This window comes from Protomyctophum parallelum, assembly GCF_964188405.1.
Source record: "Protomyctophum parallelum genome assembly, chromosome: 15".
In the NCBI taxonomy this organism is placed as follows: domain Eukaryota; kingdom Metazoa; phylum Chordata; class Actinopteri; order Myctophiformes; family Myctophidae; genus Protomyctophum; species Protomyctophum parallelum.
In genome coordinates, this window is record NC_139710.1 from 24,669,088 (window position 1) to 24,692,160 (window position 23,073).

The 23,073-nt window shown below is 44.2% G+C and overlaps 1 protein-coding gene across 3 annotated transcripts in view; it reads right to left on the reverse strand.

Annotated features, from left to right (window-relative positions):
• Positions 1-23,073, reverse strand: part of rhobtb4 (Rho related BTB domain containing 4) — a 63,468-nt gene that overhangs the window by 19,114 nt on the left and 21,281 nt on the right. Inside the window, exons 1-6 of one of the 3 annotated variants that reach the window (XM_083783647.1) lie at positions 20,902-20,997; positions 20,352-20,834; positions 6,057-6,258; positions 5,494-5,597; positions 2,903-3,088; positions 1,496-2,399 (exon numbers count right to left, since the gene is read on the reverse strand). In XM_083783647.1, the coding sequence (XP_083639773.1) occupies positions 1,496-2,399; positions 2,903-3,088; positions 5,494-5,597; positions 6,057-6,258; positions 20,352-20,380 (1,425 nt within the window). In that variant the 5' untranslated portion in view covers positions 20,381-20,834; positions 20,902-20,997. Of the gene's footprint in view, positions 1-1,495; positions 2,400-2,902; positions 3,089-5,493; positions 5,598-6,056; positions 6,259-20,351; positions 21,000-23,073 lie in introns of those variants that run through there. The other 2 variants (XM_083783646.1, XM_083783648.1) reach the window with 2 other exon arrangements.

Consider the following 23,073-nt stretch of genomic DNA (forward strand, 5'->3'; position numbering starts at 1 on the left):
CGTAAAGTCGGGTAGTGTACACTGTTTATTTTTGCACCGAGGAGCCATGTGTGTCTGACTATCTGACTACGTACGTCGCCTCAGCTAAAAACAAAAGGGAACTAGGGAAGCCTAATGTATGCTTCGCCGTACGATGTGTCGCATGTTAAATAAATAGCTGATCTGCAAGCTCACAACGTGTCGCAACAAGTTGTGAGCTAGTAGATCGGTTATTTAAATACAAAATAATAAAAAATCGAAATATTGCTTTGATGCTCATATTATCCTTAGGAAGTATTAAGTTGTTTTTATTATAATATGCATTCCATAGGGCTGGACCACACCTAGATTTTAGCAAATTTAGATTTTTTTAATAATGGGATGAATCTACAACAAGAGCCATTCTATACCCTCCATTGACTCCCCACTTATCCAATAAATATTGTTTTGCTATAAGTTATTCATCCCTCTTTTATCCATCCGGCGAGACGGGTCGCCACATTTTAGGAGCACCAAGAAACTCCTCCAGGTGCTCCTCTGAGTACTAGACCAAAAAAGTTGTGTGCAGCCCTGGTTATATACTGTAATGTAACACAGTGTACAGGTAGCCAAGGACTGCCTGGAAGCATAGTCACAGATGACATGATGTTATATACTGTAATGTAACACAGTGTACAGGTAGCCAAGGACTGCCTGGAAGCATAGTCACACAGCAAAGTTCTATATATCGTCGCTGTTGGGATTTCTTTTTTATGAATCAATGCTATTGAACACCCTTTACGTCCGTGTGGCCTGCATCGGAATACTGATATACAGTATTATTGAATTCAGCTGTTAGAATTCCAAACATGCAGGGGGCACGGTGGCACAGTTGGTAGTGCTGTCGCCTCACAGCTAGAAGGTCCGGCCGGGGAAATTCCCCTCTGTCAGGTGAAAAGAAGCAGCTTGGACTCCTCATGCATAGAAGGAGGCATGAGGTCAGTCCGCTGCCCCCCCCAGGTTGGCAGAGGAAGTGTAGCGCCCAGGATTACATTAGATAATTGGCACTGGGTGAAAAAGAAAACTGGGTTACAAAATCGTGGGATAAAAAAAAGAAAAAAAAAAAAATCCAAACATGCAAACAGGACCCGCTTTAATTACTTCAGTCTATATGTAGCTTAATGACTAGTACTGTAAGTATTAAAATGTTATTGTCTTTTTTATGTCCAATGTATTTGTAACATAACTATAACTAAATGCGTTATTAAATAATTAAATAAAAAGGTTACTTTTCAGGACTATAATAATAAAATATATAATAATAATAAAAAAAAAAAAAAAAAAATCTGGATTTCAATTCAAATATAGCAAAATCTACAAACTCAAAACGCACTGTGACGCGTTTTGAGCTTGTAAATCGGCTATTTTTGCTGTGATGTGGCCCCTCTGGAGTGAGTGTGGAAATACAGTGGCCCTCTCCATCTTCAAGTTGCCCACCCCTGCCCTAGATAAACCCGCCAGGGGCCGTTGGTCTCACCTGGAAGGGCTCTTCCTGGACGAGCGCGTCCATGGCGACCACCGTCATGAGGCGCGGCCTCCTGGTCACCGGGTCGTCCACGTGCTCCAGGCGCACGCTCAAGAAGCCCCGCCCCCAGCCCGAGAGGGCGCGGCCGCTCGCCCCGCCCCCGGCGGCGAGGACCCCCGGGCGGGAGGAGGAGGAGGAGCCCTGCCCGCCGCTGGAGGAAGGCAGGGCGTTGTCGCTCTGAGAAGTCCTCAGAGAGCCCTGCTGCAGCAGCGGGGGTCTCCTCCGCAGCCCCCCGGACGAGGAGGCCATGTCCTCCTTGTCCATGTCCAGGCTCTTGGTGCGTCCCGCCTGCTCCTTGGCTCCCCTCCTGCTCCGCTCCTCCTCGTCGGCGCTCTCCGACCGCTCCCCGTCCCCCTCCTCCATCTCCTCCTCCTCCTCCCCATCCTCCTCCTCCTCCTCATCATCCCCCTCCCCCTTGCCTCCCGGCCCCCCGAGGAGGTCGAGGCTGAAGAGGTCGTTGAACTTGGAGCAGGAGGTGGCCAGGTACGCGCGGTGGGCGTAGACGTGCGCGGCGCCGCCCCGCAGCAGGAAGAGCACGTCGGCGCACAGCGGCCGCAGGAAGAGCGCATCGAGCGCCTCGCCGTCGGCCGGGGGCGGGTCCGGGATGCCCACCACGGGCCGGGGCGGCCGCGGGGGCAGGAAGGGCGCCTGGAGGAGGGGCCTCTGCACCCTCTTCAGGTGGGACTTCCAGAACTGCAGGTGGCGCCGGGAGATGAGCGCGGCGCGGATGGCGTTGTCGAACACGTCCTTGACCCCGAACTGGGCCACGATGCTGGTCTCATAGTACGGGACCCCCAGCTCCTTGGCCACCTCGTGGCCCCGCTCTGGGGCCAGGATGTCGCCCGGTTTGATGGGCCTGTGGGGCCCAGGCACAAACACAATGGAACGTCAGCAAATACCTCCACCTCCACATCGTCAACATAACATACTGCATTTATATATTTAACTAATGCACTGCCTTTGATTGCCTTTTTTTCCAAATAGCTCCCGCTGAAGAAGTTGTCTTTGACGTATTTTGGGGTTTTTATTGATTCAGAATAGCCTCAGTAGCGTCCCCGACACTAGGCAACGCTTGCTTCCGCTGTAGTCCATCAATTAAATGTTTCCCCGCCACCCACATCCGTTATAAGTGCGATCTTTGGCCGCTTTTTTCTCAGAATTGAGGCTCAGATAAATAAAAGACGCATTTTCTACTGCTGGCCGGGAAGGACATTAGACTGAACGGGGGCAGCAAAATAGTACAATGCATACATACTATGTATTTTGTACGTTCAAACATCGCAGATCTACAAGCTACCTATACATTAAAATACATTTTGAACAATATCGCGGTACAGTATGACGCCACGGCGGTCTCACTTGGCCAGCGGTCGGCGTGCGCGGTTGACGGCGTCCAGGTCGGCGTAGCGCAGGTCCAGCTGGCAGCCCACCAGGATGATGGGCGTCCGCGGGCAGAAGTGTTTGATCTCCTGGAACCACATGTTCCGAACGTGGCGGAGAGAGTTTGGATTGGCCAGCGAGAAGCACAACACCACCACATCCGACCTGAGAGAGAGAGAGAGAGAGAGAGAGAGAGAGAGAGAGTGAGATAGGATAGGTTTAAAACAGGTACCGTATATGAGCAGTGATGTTTCCATTACTTTTTTCCGTTTAATTCTATGTATTTTAATGTCTACTTAAAGTGAAATATCCCTTCCTGTACAGTGTGATGCATATCTTTTCATTGAGAGTGATTTTTCGTTCGTTTTTTTGCATCAGCTAACCTGACACTAACATGAAGGCGTGTTTGATTTACGCGGGTAGGATTCATGATAATACCCTGTGATCCTCACGCAAATCAAGGCCTTACACTTCCTTTCATGAATCACGGTCTGTTAAATGTACTCTGAAACATGGTAGGACATTTACCAATTTACCAAGGGACGACATTTTGGACGTCATCCAAAATGCGATTGGTTTTGATATCAATAAATCTCTGTCCTTTTATTAATCGCCGTCCTGAGCGCTGGGCGTTTGATAGGACGGAGAACTCGTTTGTGCCACTCAGGGTGTTAAAAGCTGCTAATGGTATTTCACAGAATTTACAGATTATGTCACTGTATTAAACTAACAGAGAGAGTTCTAGCTCCATAGTCCAACCTCGCACAACACTCACTGCCTCTGTTACACATAACAAACGACCTATTATATCGCACGCACAGTCGCACACACACACACACACACACACACACACACACACACACAAACAAACACACACACACACACACACACACTACTCAGCAGTCAGGAATTCACATTAGCACGCTGTCAGAGGATCATTACAGAGTCTTGAGCCTGTTAGAATGGCTGCTAAACACCTTCTCCTGTATCAGTGTGTGTGTGTGTGTGTGTGTGTGTGTGTGTGTGTGTGTGTGTGTGCGCGCGTGCAAACTACCATGTTGCCGTTGTCAGAAGACAAGACAAGAGCTAATGACTTCTTTTTTTCCCCATTTCCTGAGCAGTTTTGGACATACAAGGTTTCCACCTTCACTCAACGGTGTTATGTTTGTGTGTGCAGATCAAACTGCAAAGGTCACTGGATGGAGCACGTTATGTAAGGACACACACACACACACACACACACACACACACACACACACACACACACACACACACACACACACACACACACACACACACACTGACTCAGACTTTCCGTTGGTGGTGAAGGTGTTGACATGCAGGTGCCTGATGAGACTTTATCAGCTTTATCAGTTTACATTTATAATAATAATAATAATAATACAAAATAAAGTGTATGAATTATTCTGCTAATCATCTGTGCTTTTAAATGTGTCAATAAATAATGCCCATTAATAAATAATAAGGAAGACGTTGTGTTCCATTACACAACGTGACAAACACCCATCATTTATCATTTGTTGACTAACAAACCAGACACCCAGACCATGATGACATTGGTAGTAAACTCAACTAACCAGAAACCCACAGACCATGATGACATTAGTAGTAAACTCATGCCTCCGTGTCATTTTAGATCCTAGCTATAAATGATAGGCTATATCTGCCGTGTGAACATTTTTGAAAAAATATCTAACATGTACATGTTTGATGTAGCTTATTCTTTTTTTAATACCAATCCGCTCTTCTGGGGGGTCGCTGGCACGAAACCTGTTTCAGGTGAGGGTTCGCAGCCTATCAATTTGGGGGTCCTCGGTACGAAGCCGTTTGAGAACTACTGATTTAGAAGGCATTTGTAGAAGCGACCTCAGTTCTTAATGGGTTAATTACTGTCTGCAACCCTAGTGGGTTGGGGGGGGGGGGGGGGGGGGGGGGGAGGGCGGCAGAGAACAGCTGAGCTGGTGCTTTCTTTCTCAGCTGACTAAACACACACACACACACACAGGGTGACATGTTTTGCGTGTGTATATGTCGTCATATGCCGGGGGCCATGCGCCGAAAATATCAGATCTTTGTTGTAGATCTGCTATTTTCTACAAGCAGTCCGCTGTACGGCGAGGTATAACTCCAGCTTGGGAGCGGAGCTGTTCTCACATTATTTATTTTTCTAGCACGATCTGCGAGTTTGCGGCTGATAGGCATATTTGGGCATATCACCCAACCTCAGTATAAATCCAAAGTCTTCCCATGGTGGGTGTGTTGCATTATTATTGAGACCAATATTCAGCTGTTATTTTGCACTGCATTCTCGCAGTATAGTGCTCTACTCTATGCAAGACGATTTAAGACGTTAGTTGTCCTCATCCCGTCGCTCTGTCTCTCTCTGTGTGTGAGCGTGCAGTTGTAGAGGTAGGCGGTGGGCTTCAGCTGTGTTGCTGCAGCTCTAATCGAGAGACTACTATAGTTCTCCAGTACAACAAACTGTGCGTCAGTGACACAGGATGCAGACCTATTTACATCACTGTGTATGTGTGTGTGTGTGTGTTTACCTGCCGTATGCAAATCGTCTGTCTTTATGGTGGTCTCCAAACGTGTCCCAAAGCCTCAGAGACACACTGACCTCATCAACCACATCACGAGATCTCTCCAATACCTACAGTCGCACACACACACACACACACACACACACACACACACACACACACACACACACACACACACACACACACAAATTAATCAATAATTTGCATCCCTACGTTCAACGTTCTTTTCAAACTCAACAGTACACAAAAAACAACATACATTATAAGCGTATATACTACAGGGAATCTGCACATTTATAAAGTGACAATAAGGACTATTAAGTCTAAGTAGTCTATTAAGACTATTTAATATCAAATTGGCCAAATATTATTACGTAAGAAAAAGGCATATTTTGTGAAAATAGCCAAACTACAAGCTTTGTAGTTTCGGCTATTTTCACAAATATTTATCTAAGGGTTAGATACCCAATTCCAAAGTTTTGGAACCCCTCCACACATTTTGAGAAACCCTGCTCTCTGTGTGTGTGTGTGTGTGTGTGTGTGTGTGTGCGTGCGTGCGTGCCCCCTACCTCCTGGCACACGCGGTACTGGTCTATGGCCCAGACAGTTGGCACGTGCGTGGCGAGCAGCTGGTACTGCGTCAGCGTGGTGTTGCATGCGCGGGCACAGATGAGGCGGGTCTTCCCCACAGCGTTGTCCCCGACAACCACGCACTTTATGGTCTCCACATTGGGCCGCTCATAGTCTGTGTCTATATCCATGGAGAGGGCCCTGAGGGGGCGAGAGACAGAGAGAGAGAGAGAGAGAGAATTGTTTTTATTTTCAAACTTGGGGTGTGCCCAGAGAGTTGATTATTGGATTGATCGGAATTCAAATTGCCGGGTAGAAATGAAGGCATCTGAATCTTTCTTTACAAATGACAACATTTAAAGGTATATTCAGTGATTTCACTCAAAAAACCTTAGGTTTCATTTTTGGCTGTGGGACCCAGCCTTTCGTCCAATCAGGATATAGAGTCAAAAACTAAACCTAAGGTTTTTTTACCCCCAGGGGTTAACTGGGGACAGGGAGGAACTCCTTATATGGCCAGCACACTCTATAGTAGGGAGGATTATCACAACAAAACAAAAAAAAAAGTGATATTTGAATTAAGTGAAATCACTGAATATATCTTTAACTCCCTGCACTTCCACATGCATGCAACTGTCCCACATTTATCAGTCTCCCCTCTTTCCATTGCTGCGTTTTCGCACATTGCATCTCAAATGATCACACGTCACCACCCGCCGATTCCACAAACCAATTAAGCTTTGCAACACCGTATTGGAATTCCTCCCTATACATTTATTGTCTCATTGTGCCATAATTTATTTTCTTTGGCCCATTTCGCCTCAGTAGCGAAGCACACACTGCATAACGCTGTTAGCCACGGTTAGGCAAGCCAAAACCGCTAACATCATTTTGCACTTTGCGGCTACTGCTTCCCATTGGTAGTAAATGGAACAAAGGAATAAGAAGTTACTATTTATACACGATTGAGAAGGTACTATTAATAACATGTCTTGAAGTTCACAATTACTATCACAATGATGTAACATTAGTTTACACAGGGACAATTGTGCTGATTGGTTAACTACAAAATTATTATAATTTTTTATAAAAAAAGGAGTGTCACTGTATGTTTGCACATTTTGAAATTTGTCCTCATTTTACCCATCCTATAACTACTGAGTAGTGAGCAGCCACTGTGAGGGGGGGGGGGGGTAATGAATGGTGGAGCTCAAGCACATGGCTTTGAAGGGTAACTGATATACAAGCTCTCAACATGTCATGCTGCAATGCGTTGTGAGCTTGTAGATCAGCTATTTTGATTTAATACAAATAATGAACTAGATTAAGACTAGAAAAAGTGCCCTTCTCGGCACAGGTATAACAGGCCGTTCTGGAAATTCTGGGGCAGAGGTTCATCGTTGGCATCCAGGAAGTGTGTGCAAAATTTGGCATCGACCGGGTTAACGGTCGGAAGGACGGACGGACGGACTGACACACACACGGACGGACTGACACACACACGGACGGACGGACGGAGTGCAAAACATACTCTCTCCCCATGCCTTTCGGCCTGGTGGACAAAAAAGAGAAAAAATATAAATTATGTTTGAATCAAACAGCGCTTCGAATATTCAAATCTTTTGGGACAAAGCATAACATTTTGTTTAGGTTTTGTAGATGAAAAAAGGTAGCCGACAAACGTTCGTCATAATACTTTTAGTCAACAAACTTAACACAGCTGCACGGTCACTGACTCAGATATCCCTGCGCACATCTTCCTTCTCTCTCTCTCTCTACACCGTCTCTAAATGAAAATAAAGTTCAGAATGTCCACTGATGCATGGCTGTTTGCATGGAGCCGGCCCAGTCTAAAAGATAATAATAACCCGGGTCAGGTTTTGAGCCCTGCGAAGCTGACCAGTTGGACCCGGGCCTTCTGCCAACCCATGGTCCACAGAGCAGAACCACACTGCTATTTCTGTAACAGAGAGAGAGAGAGAGAGAGAGAGAGAGAGAGATAGAGAGAGAGAGAGAGAGAGAGAGAGTCCTCCTGAGCACTTTTCATTTCATCTGCCCTCCTCCTCTGTTGATAGAGAGCATCTCTTTCTTTTTCCACTGAAACAGAAGGCACAGCGACAACACACACACACACACACACACACACGCACACAGACAGACGTTCAAAAAGTCTCAAGCGAGAGATGGTCCTTTGAGAGACATACCCAAAACCACAACTAACTGGAGACAGAATGTCCTTCAGTGCATTTATTTACAATGATGTAAACTCGTTGTCTCGTGATGAAAGCCAACATGTGAAATAAAGGTTTATATATTGTAGGAAAGAAATATATAAAAAAAGGTCAAACAACCTCAACAAAGTCTAGAGTTTTAAAGTGGTTAAATCAAATAAAGTCTGACATTGTGGCATAGAGTCACACTGTCCCTTTGATGCCTTCACACAGCTATGTGGCACGGGAGAGAGAGACAGAGAAATAAAGAGAGAGAGAGAGAGAGAGAGAGAGAGAGAGAGAGAGAGAGAGAGAGAGTGAGTGAGTGAGAGAGAAAGAGAGAGAAACTTGTCAAACCAAAGCCAAACGATTATTTTCCTCAGCAACAATGCAAGTAGGGAAATTAATGTTCACGCCTTCACATTCAACATTATAATACTGCTAAATAATTGCTGTTCTGTCATAATAATAGCTTCATTATAATGTAATAAATTCTCATTGTTGTTTCATTCCCTCCAGCTCCCCTCATGCTGCACTGAGACAACAAACCTAATATAGAACATATTCTCTCTGAATAATATTAGAATGAATTAAAATTACTTTGCATAATTTTACACTTCCTAAGTTCCTAAAGAGCCTAAATTCAGGCTAAAGTATTGTGGAAACACTTCAGAGAGTTATGAAATTCCTGTTTAGTGAATCATTTCTTTATTCTAATTAAAATGGTAGTTGTGCATGCCTTCTTCAGAAAGCAAAAGGATTATTTTGTTTTTGATATATTTTCTGAAACTGTCTAACCAGGAAACATAAGGTTTAGGTTTAGGCTATAATAAATGACATGCAAGTTAAATCAATGAATAGCCCACCTGGTATAAATAATACATAAGTCAATGATACCTGATATAAATCTGTAAATAAATGATTACCCAACCTGATATAAATGAAAAGGCCTATAAAATAACTAGCTGGCCAAATGTCAAAAGTCATAGACGAAAGCAAGTGCTCGCAACTCACTTTGTAATGCTCCAGGTAGCTTTTATTCACGAACACAGCAGGCAGGACAAACGTTCCAACCAGTATAGGTCTTTCTCAAGTATAAGGAAATGATTATTTTTATACAGAGTGTGGACAAAAGAGCCATCAGCCCCATCTGGTGTTGTGGGGTGGCTCCAAAAGCTGACATGTGATTGGCAAACATGATTGGCAAACAAAAACACGATTGGCAACATGATTTTAGCAATTGCATAAAAGTAGAAGTAGAAAAGGTTTCAAAACAATAGACAAAGCTGAGTACATATCAGTATGTCAACACCCATTGGCTCTAAGCCCAATTATTGGGACGTTAATGTAGTATCCACAACCTAGCATTTTCAAGAATCTGTCGTTTTCCCTTCGAAAAACTAAAAAACTAAATAAGAAAACAGAAAAAGTTTTAAACTATGAACTCTATATAACCATCCAGTGGCTGGAGTTAAAGTCTTCATTGAGTCCTATGGGTGCCATAGTTCTAAGATAATGGATCCACCATAGCTCTCTCTTTAACTCAATGTCTGCCAAGGACTTAATTAACTTATTTTTTATCAATAACAGATTATCTATATCTCCCCCATGTCTTGGAAGATATTCTCAAATATCTAAGAGAAGAGACATTGTGGTGTGCCTTTTTGAAATGTAGTGCCACTGGGCTTTTTTCATCCCCATTTCTGATTGTACTCCTGTGTTCTGCAATACACGTTTTTAATGCATGTGTTGTTTTACCAGTCCCACAAGGACATCTGAGCAAATAAATGACATGAGTAGTATCTGTTGTCCCGTTGTTGGGTGATACAATTTTTCTGTGAAGTGACATTGAGCACATGACCCACAACGCTGGTTACCATCTGGGCCAGACGCTCAATTGCGCTATGTTGGGAGAATGTCAATGCCCCTACGATCGGCTTTTGGCTGAGGAATTTAACGACCAGTTTGGCACATGAGAATCTAACGTATGTAATTAGGAAGAAACCTGCTGTATTCTATAAGATTTGGGAGAAGTTCTTGGACTTCATTAAGCGAGGTGATATTGAAGAGGCTTTGGATGTATAGTGGTTAATTGGAGTAGTCAGCTGTGGGGTGGGGGTAGGGAACTGTGATGGGACATTGTGCATTTGTTTGTTAAACTGTATGTAATGTGTTTTTTGTTGTTGTTATTATTATTATTTATTTTTTAATTTGTTCTGTATTTATGGACATTTCCTGATGTTTCTTCGAAGATTTTGTTTAGTATTTGTGCTGCCATGGGGTTGTGGGGGGAAAAATATATGTGAATAATTGCTGTGAAAATACTATGTTGTAAAGAAAAATCAATAATCATATGTTTTAAAAAAGAAAAAAGAAAAGTGTGAGGTTTCTTAGGGGGCAAATCTGTTAGGTGTCCTTCTAGTACACTAGACGAGGGGGGATCTTAAATGATTATTGGATCTGAACTGAGATGATGCCAGTGTTTAACCCATTTTGGTGTTTTAAACATTATGTTGTAATTTAGCTATTGAAAAATAGCAGATCTACAAGCTCATAGCGAGTGACGCGCTACGAGCTTGTAGGTCTGCTATTTTTGAAAAATCGTGAAAATATTTATTTCAGAAAAAAGGATTTAGAAGCTTTTTTTTTTATCGTTTATTTTTTAAAGATTGCCTAGAGGTGAGTATTGTGTAACACATAATAAAGGTTGTGCCGACGTAGTTTTCTTTTTCGTGGGTTGTAGACATTCTTCTTGGGTTGACTTACTTTCCTTGCTGCTTTGTCTACAATCTCCTGTGTGTATTGTGCCCTCTAGCTCTAGTATTTTTCTGCTCCTGAAAAGACTCACCTGTGCTACAGATCCTACGGACTCTATAGAACTGGCTGATTGGTAATCTGTTTTTTAAAAGGAGTAGGATGAAATGAGTCACTTGCATTTGTGCAAGTGCATTTGAATCTACTTTTGCACTTTCCAGACATTCTCCACAGACGTTTACCACTGCACAATTACTTTCCAGAACCCAATTATGATAACCAAATACTGATAACATGATGGGATCTCCAGACAGACAGACATCTACATATATGGGCACAAAAGGGACACAGACAGATAAGACGGTTACAATGGGTACTCGGACAGTGGGTTTAGAGGGTGAGGCATGCATTCCCTATTTGCATCGTACCACTACCCGAGTAGGCCGGCACAATAATAAAAACGGTATTGGGAATACAGTACAAGGCTTACACCCAACAGCGACACAATGAAGCTTAATGCTGAAGCAACGCTAAGAACTGTGGGAGCGAGTGTGTGTTGCGTATGTGTCGCGTGCGTGTGTGTGTGTGTGTTTAAAAACCCACACAACACTGTGAAAGCTTCTCAGAATCTCCTTAAGCCCTTAAACCTGCTTTACAAGCATTTCACACATCGTGTCAATGAACACACAGTGTTACACACGTCAAACAGACACCCGTTCATTAAAGGAACATGTCAACACACAATATTACACACGTCAAAACTAGATGCTTTCATAAAATAGCATTCCAGGACCAATCTGCTGTTACTTAACATCGGATTTGGGTACTATTTTCTGTGAGATGGCGCACGCACGCACGCACGCACGCACGCACGCACGCACGCACACACGCACACACGCACACACACACACACACACACACACACACACACACACACACACACACACACAAACCTGGTCTCACAGGATTAGTAAAATATTGATGCACGGAATTGCAATTCTGTGCATACACGACTAGAAAACCCCAAAATCCATATACATATGACACTGAAATACCTCCCCATAGATAGGGCGTCGTCTCCACCGAACTTGAGCCACGTGAGGCACCGCTGAGTGAGTCGCCATGCCGAGCGTTGCAAAGTTCGGTAGAGCCGACTCAGCCCCGTCCGAGTTGTAAACCGATAGGCAGAGAATAGTAGATCATGTAAAACCCGAACTCACCCAGCCCCAACCAGTCACGGTGAAATTGCACTTACTATTAAAGCCGCGCCTCCGTCAGTAGTAATTGCAATTCCGTACATAATTTGTACTATTTTCTGTGACACACACACACACACACACACACACACAGTTTACGTTAACGTTTCTGACAGTAATCAAATTTAACGATCAACCAATCCATTGTGTTCTGCCTTGGATCAATGCAACTAATGTAGTATATTTTCAAAGGTTTAAATAAAAGAATACCGTGACAATACCGTGACATTTGTTCAAAATTAACGCGTTATTGACACGTTGACACATGGCAGAACGCATTAATGCAATTATTAATTACAGCAATTGGGTGGGGTGGGATGTTAAGGCCAATCTTGTTTGGGATTCAATTATATGGGATTCACAACGACTAGTTTACACTGCGACATACCAAAGCCTACACAGGTTGTGCAGTCGACGCGCTGTGATTGGCCAGTCACTGTGATTGACAGCCTAAACCTAACCCTAACCTTAACCTCAAGAAAACTATATCCTAAACCTAACCCTAACCTCAGTAAACTTAACTTGCCCGGGGGCGTGGTTATAATTATAAACACAACCTGTGTAGGAATTAGTATGTAGCGTTTACACTACTAGACGACATGTCGAGTAGTGCGCCTCATAGCGGAAGTGCGCTACATGAAAAATACCGTCTGACGAGTTACACAGGCTTGTCTAAATAAATACCCAAATTAATCCGTTGTTTCACAGCGGGCTACTTTTACCACCTGAGGTTTGCTACAGACATTATGTAGGACACGTTGGATGTGGATACCTTTTACATTACCGACAGTCTGCGATAACATTACACGAACGCAACTAAGGTTTCGGGGCACTCTGAAATATGACTACATCAGTGCTGTGCAAAGATACTGACAGACGTTTATAGGATGTGGCTGCATGCAGCCTGTCAGCTGCCTTGTCAGAAATAAACGTTCTCTTTGTGTGTGTGTGTGTGTGTGTGTGTGTGTAACCTAGCCCATAACAAGGTCTGGGACACTGCATGGTCAACGTATCTAACTAACCCTAACCAGTAGGCCCGTCACAATTATTACTCTGACCGACTAGTCACCACCCAGGGCAATTGGAAGGACACAACCCAGGCCGGCTTCCTTAAAGGGATTGTGACATTTAAAACACATTTTTGTAGATTTTTTGGCTTTTCTTGACATCAATTTCACCAAAAGAAAACGAAGTTTGAACATTCAGTGTATTCTCTGCTGTCTGGACTTTTGTGAATAATTATGCAAAAATGTCTCATCTGGTTGGACGGCAGGCATATACGTAGATCCCTGCTAAACCTCCGCCCCCTCCCCTCTGCTCCCTGCCTACCTTTGTTTCTTTGTAATACTTAATGCTTCTAGAGAAAAATCAATCTGCTCTGTTGTTGGCTGTTTCAATCAACACAAGTCCTTACACTGGATACCAACTGGCCTAGATGACTCTTTTATTTTTGACGGTGACGTTCCTACCACGTTGTCAAAGAAGCGCATCTTGGGTTGACAGGAAAGGGGGAATTACCGACATCTACAGGCTAAAAGAATGTGTTTTTCCATGGCTTCTCAGGATGCAGATTACACATACACAAAAACTCCTGGCAAGAAATACTGGAGTGGTTTTTAGTTTTTAGACACGTTTGAAGGACCATGGCCAAGACTTTTAATGTTGTTAAAATTATAAATAATGTCATAATACCTTTAAAGGACCACTTCACCACTTTTACAACCTATCTTCATATAATTGGTCCTCACTAATGTTCACGATGAAATTCCACACATTATTTTCTACTCAGTCTGTGTCTCATAGGAGGGCTGGCTGTGTGCACAGATCAGAAACCCGTCCACCAGTGACATTATCGTTGGGCAGATTTTTAAACACATTTTAAAGAGAATCTGCCTGTCTATCTATGATCACTAGGTGTATGAATCATGCTTTTTTACATGGCTCCGTCATGATATGGAGAGAGAGGCAGACGTCGGGCCCCAGTGCGGCAGCAGTGTTTATGTGTAACACTGTGCCGTGGCACTACAATTAACCCATTTTGGGCGGGAACCCCTTTTGGTATTAGCATTATGTTATGCTTTAGCGTTTGAAAAATAGCAGACCTACAAGCTCATAGCGCGCTACGAGCTTGTAGGTCTGCTATTTTAGAAAAATCGTATGAACGACTGACATAGAAACATAGCTTTTTCAGCTTTTTCAGAAAGCTGTCAGGATGTAGAAGACATTTTTTTAATCTGATCTCAGGTTAAGAAATTGTGACTGTCATTACATTCTCCATCATCAGTGACACGTGGGTGATAGTGTATCAAATGTGTTTTTATTCAAATGCAATCAAAGGATACAGCTTATGAAAGCATGGGCATTTGCGTTCCTCGGTGCCGCCCACTACCCCATTATGCGCAATAAGAGCATTTAGTGGCCACAAGACGTTGCCTGCAATGTATGTTTACCATACCTTATACCGGTAGCTTTGCACTAGAAAAAAAACATGCTTGACAGGAACGGTAACCATATAATGGCCCTGTGCAAAACATTAATAAATAGCAAAATAGCCGCCTGAGGTCCAAATCGATTTTGCATAACAACCAGGATACTATTGGGGGGACGGGGGGGGGGGGGGGGGGGGGGCGGTACATAAAGAAGATTGCGGTCAGGTGGAAATGGTTCTATTTGTGATTTATTTAGTGTTTAGTTATTTACATATTAGTGAAGTTCACCGTTTCAGAACACTGATGTGCGTGCGTGCGTGTGTGCAGGAGGGCCAGAGAGACAAAGGAACTCATGCATAATTTGGGCAGAATGTTCCTCACTACTTCTGTCGTCTGGCCAAATACCTGTCTGTCTGTCTGTCTGTCTGCATGCCTGCCTGCCTGTCTGTCTGCCTGCCTGTCTGTCTGTCTCATTCCCTTCCCCCCCCCCCCCCCCGCTCCACTTTTCTTTTCTTCTTTTGCATTCCAGATCCAGAGCTGTTCTCTTCACCACCGTCATCATCGTGTCTTCCTTCAGTCTCATCCCTCGCTCCGTTCATCTCCTAGCTGTCCTACATCCCCCCACACATCTCTCTCCCCAACCCACCTTCTTACTTTCTCTATGTCTAACACATAGACGTGTGTGTGTGTGTGTGTGTGTGTGTGTGTGTGTGTGCGTGTGCGTGTGGGGGGGTGGTTTCATGAACCAAATTTCACTGTAGTAGCCTTTTCATAAATTATATCTGTACTTAGTTAGGCTGACCTGCTGTTGTGAAAGTTAGAGATTTTCAACACCAAAGTACTGTAGTAGTAGTTGTTGTGAAATAGCGAACTGGACATTTTGGCCTGAATGTTTCCTTTATCCTCGTGTTGGCTTCTGTTTTCGCAGAAGTTTTTATTTTGGTTGTTTCTCATATAAGCGCACGTCCGTTGTCCTTCAAGTTCCACAGCCTCTCCCACCCCTCACTGGATAAAATTCCAGGAGGAAAACAGAGAAGGGGTGAGTTATCCTGTTACTGACACACGTACGTGATGTGTAAATTACCTAACAGCAGCAGTCAGACATTCTCTAAATTAACACATGGGTGAGGCTGTAAAAGTGTTTCTTCTTTCTGCTTTTGTCTAAGACCAAGTCCTAATATGAAGTTATAATCGTTATAATCCAACTGAAGCAACAGATTCTAATATAGGTTTTACTTTTGTTTTCACAAGCCTGAGTGCAGCTCATTGTCGAACTGTATACCCATTTATAATACTGTACTATATTGATTATCATAGATGTGTGCCGGCCCGCACTGTTTATCATTGTAACATTATTATTAAATAAAAGAGCAATAATAATCCTAAATAGTCTCAATAGAGTTTAGTTAACGTAGAACCGTGCGCCTGTGATCTGTAAGCACCCTGCAGTTCATCATTTATTGCTATGATTTCTCAAAATATTTAATCATACACATGTTGTGTGTTTGCTGTTGAAAAGCAGACTTCAAGCCATAACTTCAAGCCCTATCTGTGCAGTGTGGAGATAGGTGTCTGTCTGTCTGTCTGTCTGTCTGTCTGTAGGTGGACAACTTTTTGCACACCTTTCAAACAGACTGATCTACAGACTTCATCCTATTTATATTCTGGACAGTAAATAAATCTGAATATGGGCTTAAGTAATGTAAAGCACAGGTTTTCAACCCCCCGCATTCCAGGTGGTCCCCAGCTAAATGATGGAGAGTTGGTAACCCAATGGATCCTTATGGATCTTTAACACTTGAGTGTAAAATCCATGTTACGCTCTCAAGAGTTAAATTATGGTTAAACATCTGCATTACTTAATTAAGAAATATACATAATTAGAGAATGTAGAAGAGTTCGCCGCTGGGAATCGAACCGGGAACCAGACAGTAGCCATCTGCCTCCCTGTCACTCTGTCTGTCTGTCTCCATTAATTAATTAATTCATATTCTACAGTATATGTCTCTGTCATCAGTCAAGGATCAGGGGCTGGTGGCCACATAGCAATGTTAAATTTGAACTGAGGCCACACAGAAACACAACAAAACATAAAAACATATTATCAACTACATATTTAGACCTTAGCAGCAAACCCTTGCAATGGCTGGTTTACACTCAGTCTCAGGCTATAAAAAGACGAGTAATTCACAGAACAAGCAAATTGTCTAAAGCCGTTTTTCAATGTATTCACACAAAGTTCACACAAAGACTATTATGAATCAGCCAGCGGCCTCCATCACTGACCCAGATATGAGTCTGTGTGTCTGCCACACTGTAATCAGATTACAGATTACTGGCTGACAGACAGTAATCCTGAGGGAATAACAGCCTTATTACATAACCCCCATGTTTATATAGCTGCACAGATCTCCAAGACTATGGAATAACGGTCTGTGCATTACATAACAACCACACTTATCTATCGACACAGATCTCCAAGACTGGAAAAACAGCATGTGCATTACATAACAACCACACTGCCTGCACAGATCTGCAAAACTATAACATGTGACAGTGCTATTAGGGGATTTATGTTTCTTAGATATTGTGTTGTATCAAATGTGTCAAATGCATTATACTGTATACAATTACAATCAATGAAGGCATTTATCAGACACTCTTTTCCTGAGTGTGATCAGAATAATCAGAGTACTAAACAGTAAACATGAACTCTAGTGAATAAACAACAAGTAGAGTGCAGTGAGCTTAACCCACTGTGCAGCGCTATGAGCTTGTAGATCTGCCATTTTTCAATAGCTAAAGTATAACATAATGCTTAAAACACCAAAAGGGGTTCCCGTACAGCGTGTACAGTACAGAATAGGATAATGTAGTTCCTCAAAGAAACTAAATGATGCCAAATAAACAATGAACCTAGCTAATAACATGATGTGCATTTGTCTTCAAGGAAAAAGGTAATCCAAGACACAAATCAAGGGAACAAGTAACCAACACAGTGTATACTAGAAAAAGTGCCCTTCTGGGCACAGGTCTCCACCAGGATAGGAATGTAGGACATTGATCACATGACTATGGAGATCATGTGTACCGATTTGCGTGAAATTTGGATAAAATCTGAAGGAGTAATAATAGAAAATGTGTTTTACATATGTCGGCCTCCTGGTGGCGCTATAAAAATTCCAGGCAAAGGTTTGTCCTTGGCCTCTAGGGAGTTGGCATACAAAGTTATCCACAGATCCGTGCAGTTAGAGGTAAAAACACTTTTCGGCCAGTTATAGCGCCACCTTGAGGCTGAGTTGAAATTGCTCATGTGGCATTTCGTCCTCGGCCTAGTGGGAATGTGGGTGCACAATTTCACGGAAATCACGCGATGTGTTCATGATTTGCAGCATTTTGTTTGAAACTGAGCACTCCTGTGAACTTTGGAAGCCAATCTTAACCAATCAGGATGGAGTCTGAGAAATCTGAAAGACCGGTTTCGTTGAATGGCTCTAGAGAGACTGTGTACCAATTTGCGTGATGTTTGGACAAAATCTGTAGGTGTACTGTGCAAAAACTTGTTTTGCACAAAGCGGCCTCCTGGTGGCGCTATAACAGGCCGTTCTGGAAAGTTTGGGGCAGAGGTTCATCGTTGGCATCCAGGGAGTGTGTGTGCAAAATTTGGCATCGACCGGGTTAACGGTGGCCGAGATTAGCTGCTCACGGACACACGGACGGACGGACACACGGACGGACGGAGTGCAAAACATACTCTCCCCCCATGCCTTCGGCCTGGTGGAGACAATAATATCTGCATAGTATTCTATCCTAGCAGCATGATGTATTATTGAACAAAGGTGACAGGAAGGGATTATAACAGGGAGAGGAATGCTAGGGGGTGAGGTGAAGTCTGGAGAGGTGGATGCTAGGGGGTAAGGTGGAGTCTGAAGAGGTGGGTGCTAGGGGGTAAGGTGGAGTCTGAAGAGGTGGGTGCTAGGGGGGGGGTTAAGTGGAGTCTGGAGAGGTGAGTGCTAGGGGGTAAGGTGGAGTCTGAAGAGGTGGGTGCTAGGGGGTAAGTGAAGTCTGAAGAGGTGGTGCTAGGGGGGGGGGGGTAAGTGGAGTCTGAAGAGGTGGGTGCTAGGGGGTAAGGTGGAGTCTGAAGAGGTGGGTGCTAGGGGGGGTAAGTGGAGTCTGGAGAGGTGAGTGCTAGGGGGTAAGGTGGAGTCTGAAGAGGTGGGTGCTAGGGGGTAAGGTGGAGTCTGAAGAGGTTGGTGCTAGGGGGGTAAGTGAAGTCTGGAGAGGTGAGTGCTAGGGGGTAAGGTGGAGTCTGAAGAGGTGGGTGCTAGGGGGTAAGGTGGAGTCTGAAGAGGTGAGTGCTAGGGGGTTAAGTGAAGTCTGGAGAGGTGAGTGCTCGGGGGTAAGGTGGAGTCTGGAGAGGTGGGTGCTAGGGGGGTAAGTGAAGTCTGGAGAGGTGAGTGCTAGGGGGTAAGGTGGAGTCTGAAGAGGTGGGTGCAAGGGGGTAAGGTGGAGTCTGAAGAGGTGGGTGCTAGGGGGGGGTAAGTGAAGTCTGGAGAGGTGAGTGCTAGGGGGTAAGGTGGAGTCTGAAGAGGTGGGTGCTAGGGGGTAAGGTGGAGTCTGGAGAGGTGGGTGCTAGGGGGTAAGGTGGAGTCTGAAGAGGTGGGTGCTAGGGGGGGTAAGTGAAGTCTGGAGAGGTGAGTGCTAGGGGGTAAGGTGGAGTCTGGAGAGGTGAGTGCTCACTACAAAACTAGATGATGCTTGCTGATAATTAAATACCAGCGCAACAAACAAAGTGGTTCAAAGTTAATATAGTTTCAAAATCAGTTTAACCACTTTAATACTATTGTATGAAGTGTGGCTAAAAATACAAATCTTCATGGGGGTCCCAGGCCAAATGCTATCAATTTGGGGTCCGTTAACATGAAAACGTTTGAGAAACACTACACCTACAGTATAAAAACATCTCATCTAAAAAAGAATAAATTACGAACCAAACATCCATCCAACCATGAAGGAGCTGAATATACACCCAACGCTGAACGCACACACACACGCACACCCCCACTTGGAGACTAAACTAAAATGTATCGAAAAAGCACCCTGGCAGGTGGTCATTAATTAAGGTCATTACCAAATCATAGCTTTGATGTTTTTTTTTGCTGTGTGCAAAAAATAAATAAATAATAATACATTGCATTGTAGATCAGTGGTTCTCAAAGTGGGGTCCGGGGAAACCCAGGGGTCAGGCTGCTCAGGCAGCGACCCCCCCCCCCCCCCCCCCCAAAAAAAATACAATTTTGACTCTTACTTACATTATTTGACCAAAGTTCTTATAGTATAGTTGATTGACTACTTTTAACACAGCAATGGTCTTTTTTTGTTTGTTTGTTGTTTTACCGAAAAGTCCTTAAATTGTCACTTCACTGTCATCTGCGTGGACCCCTGACCCACAGGTTGAGAAGTGAGGATATTTAATTTTTTATTTAATTTTTTACTCTATACTCTGCAGGTTGCATCAGACAGACAACAATAGCAGTCCATTGTGAGCCTGATCAGCAGCAGCATGTGACCCAGTCCCAGCAGGCCAGTAAACAGTCCAGTCAGTGTGCTGCATGCCTGCCTGCAGCAGTATTACGGTCTTTTACCTTCCGACGGGAGAAGAGTTGACCCACATGTCCAGCCTGCCGCACGCCGGGGTCCAGTCGCTCCCGTCCCGGGACGGCCGGGACACACAGCCCGGGGACACAGAGCCGCTGCTTTTCTCTTCGTTCTTTGTGCAAAAATAGACACGTAGAACTCACACTAACTGCCTCTGACAGTCTGACTACTTATTCTTGTTCCGTTCTAGTTCAGTCGCGTCTCCACCGCGGCGCACGGATCAGCGCGCGCGCGTGCATACAGTACAGTGAGTACACACACATTATTTATGTTCCTCTTTTTTTTTCTCAGTGTCTCACACTTTCTACCCAGAGACACACACACACACACTGCTTTGTCCTGCTTTCTGTTGTTTTGTCCTGCGCGCGCGTGTGTGTGCGTGCGTCGTCTAGACAGATGCTAGGTTCATTGTTTACCTGCTATCCTAGTTTCTTTCTTGAGTCGCTAAACACACTGCTCTCTCTCTCTCTCTCTCTCTCTCTCTCTCTCTCTCTCTCTCTCTCTGCATTGTGTTCAGGTCAATGAGTCATTATGAACCTCTCTCTCTCTCTCTCTCTCTGCATAGCTAATGTTTTAAAGAGCGCTATAAACTGTGCCTTGCTCTGATCCCTGGCAGCAGCAGCTCCTTTGTTGTTATTGTGACACCCATTGGGTCAACCAGCTGATTTCCTCGGCCGACACCGCCTTCCTCCTCCCCCCTCCCCTCTCCGCCCCGCCCATGCGTCATGACGCAGCGCCGCGACGTACACGCCGGACAACCAATCACACAGGACAGAAATGTCGGCGTCAGGTGTGTGTGTGTGTGTGTACTGTGTGTGTGTCTTGTGTGGGGCCCACTCCCTCCCTGGCACAACATATTTTAAGATGGGGGGTCCTTGGCCAAATACATACGCCTATTAGGGGTCCTTGACATGAAAATGTTTGAGAATAGAATAGAATAGAATTGACATAAAATGTTCACTGCACACCTTTTATTCGGGGATGCAACAAGCAGACAGCGACGACAGCATCAATACTATACAGTAAGCAGGCAGGTCAGAGAATGTAAAGTTGTGAAAATAAATTGAGATATTTTTCTCCAAAAAGAAGAAAAAAATATAATTATACTTTAGCCAGTCAACATGATATTCCTACCCCACCGTTTTGAGATGAGCTAACCTTTTTTTGTGTAACCCTCTTTGTGTTTTGTGAGAAGCCTGTATTAAAGCTGTGTCAGCTTTTGTGTCCACAACTCCACAATAAACTGCCAGCCCTGAAGATGGAGAGAGACCACTGACATCTACTGGTGAAACACGGCACCGCTTGTCGTAAAATCAAAGGTATTGTGGTTGATGAATCAACTACAAAGGGAAGGTCCTACTGTCAATCAAACACACAGTTTTCAAGTCCAATACTTCACACTTCTGTTGTGCTTCGATGGTATAGAAGTGGTTCTCAGACTGGTGGTCAGGAGTCCAGGGGGGTCCCCTTAATGATTGTTCCCTGGCCTGGGTGATTTGCTTTATATGCAACATTATTTTCTAACTCGACAATAAACAAACCAACATACAGTGTATAGGCCTACAGGGCATATGTACATTTCTAAAGGGACAATTTAAGGACTTTGAAGACATTTTAGTACCTCTAAAATGAAGGGAGACTGAGAAAGAAAAAACATTACTGCGGCAAAGATAATCAACGAAATATAGGCCTATATAGGAATATATAGGAAATATAGGCCTACTAAATGTAATGCCTTGACCCAACCATTCGCAGTGAGTCGGGCTCTAATATGAACTATACAGTAGACTCTAGTCTACTGTATAGAGTAGTACAGTACAGTACAGTAGAATAGAGTAATAGAAAAACAAAACCACATGTACACACGTGTGCATATAAGTACACATGACGCATGGCACGCTCGCCGAAGCACGCGCACACACCACACATGCACGAGAGGCAAGCACAACCGCTGCAAAGCCCACACACCACCAGCAAATCAAAAGCACAAGTGGAGTCTATATTTGCTGCTTGTGGCCCTGCGTGGAGCCCCTCTAATGTCCTGAGAAACCTGCGGCCCCCCTGACCTGACTGGCACGGGCCGAATGGAAAAGCGTGAATGATGGTGTGGAATGCTGCTGCATGGAGCGGAGGGCTGGACGGGCCTGGCATTCAGAACCCCCAGGGCCTTTGTTTGGGAGGTGTATAGCTGTGAAAGAAGTGTCAAGCAGCGCAGGGCCGAGGTGAGGTTCTGTGAGCTTTGTTCTCATGTTTTATTACTCTTTAGCTGTGTGGGAAATGTAGTCGTCCCCCCATCTCGTCCCCCACGTAGCTCTTAAGACTCTGGATGAGGTAAAGGTCGGAGGGGGGGGGGGTTCTTCGTTCAATTTACAATTTACATTTTAGGCATTTAGCAGACGCTGTCCCAACAACATTTTGTTGAACCTGACAATGTGCTGATACTCCTTTTGCAAGTTAAGGGAGAAGCAGCTCACAACTTGTGAGTGTGTGTACTGTAGGTATTTTGTACATATGGCTATTTTTCACTATAAACATTATAGATGTTGGTCATCAATCGAAAAACGAGGCAAATGTTTAAAATAATAACCATGATATTGCTTTTGAAGTCATATTATTCGTCCAGACCTACCAAACCTTGTCAGCAGGCAGAAACTATAGCCGATCTACAAGCTCACAAGGCCGTCTATCTTCACCAAAACATTCAACGAT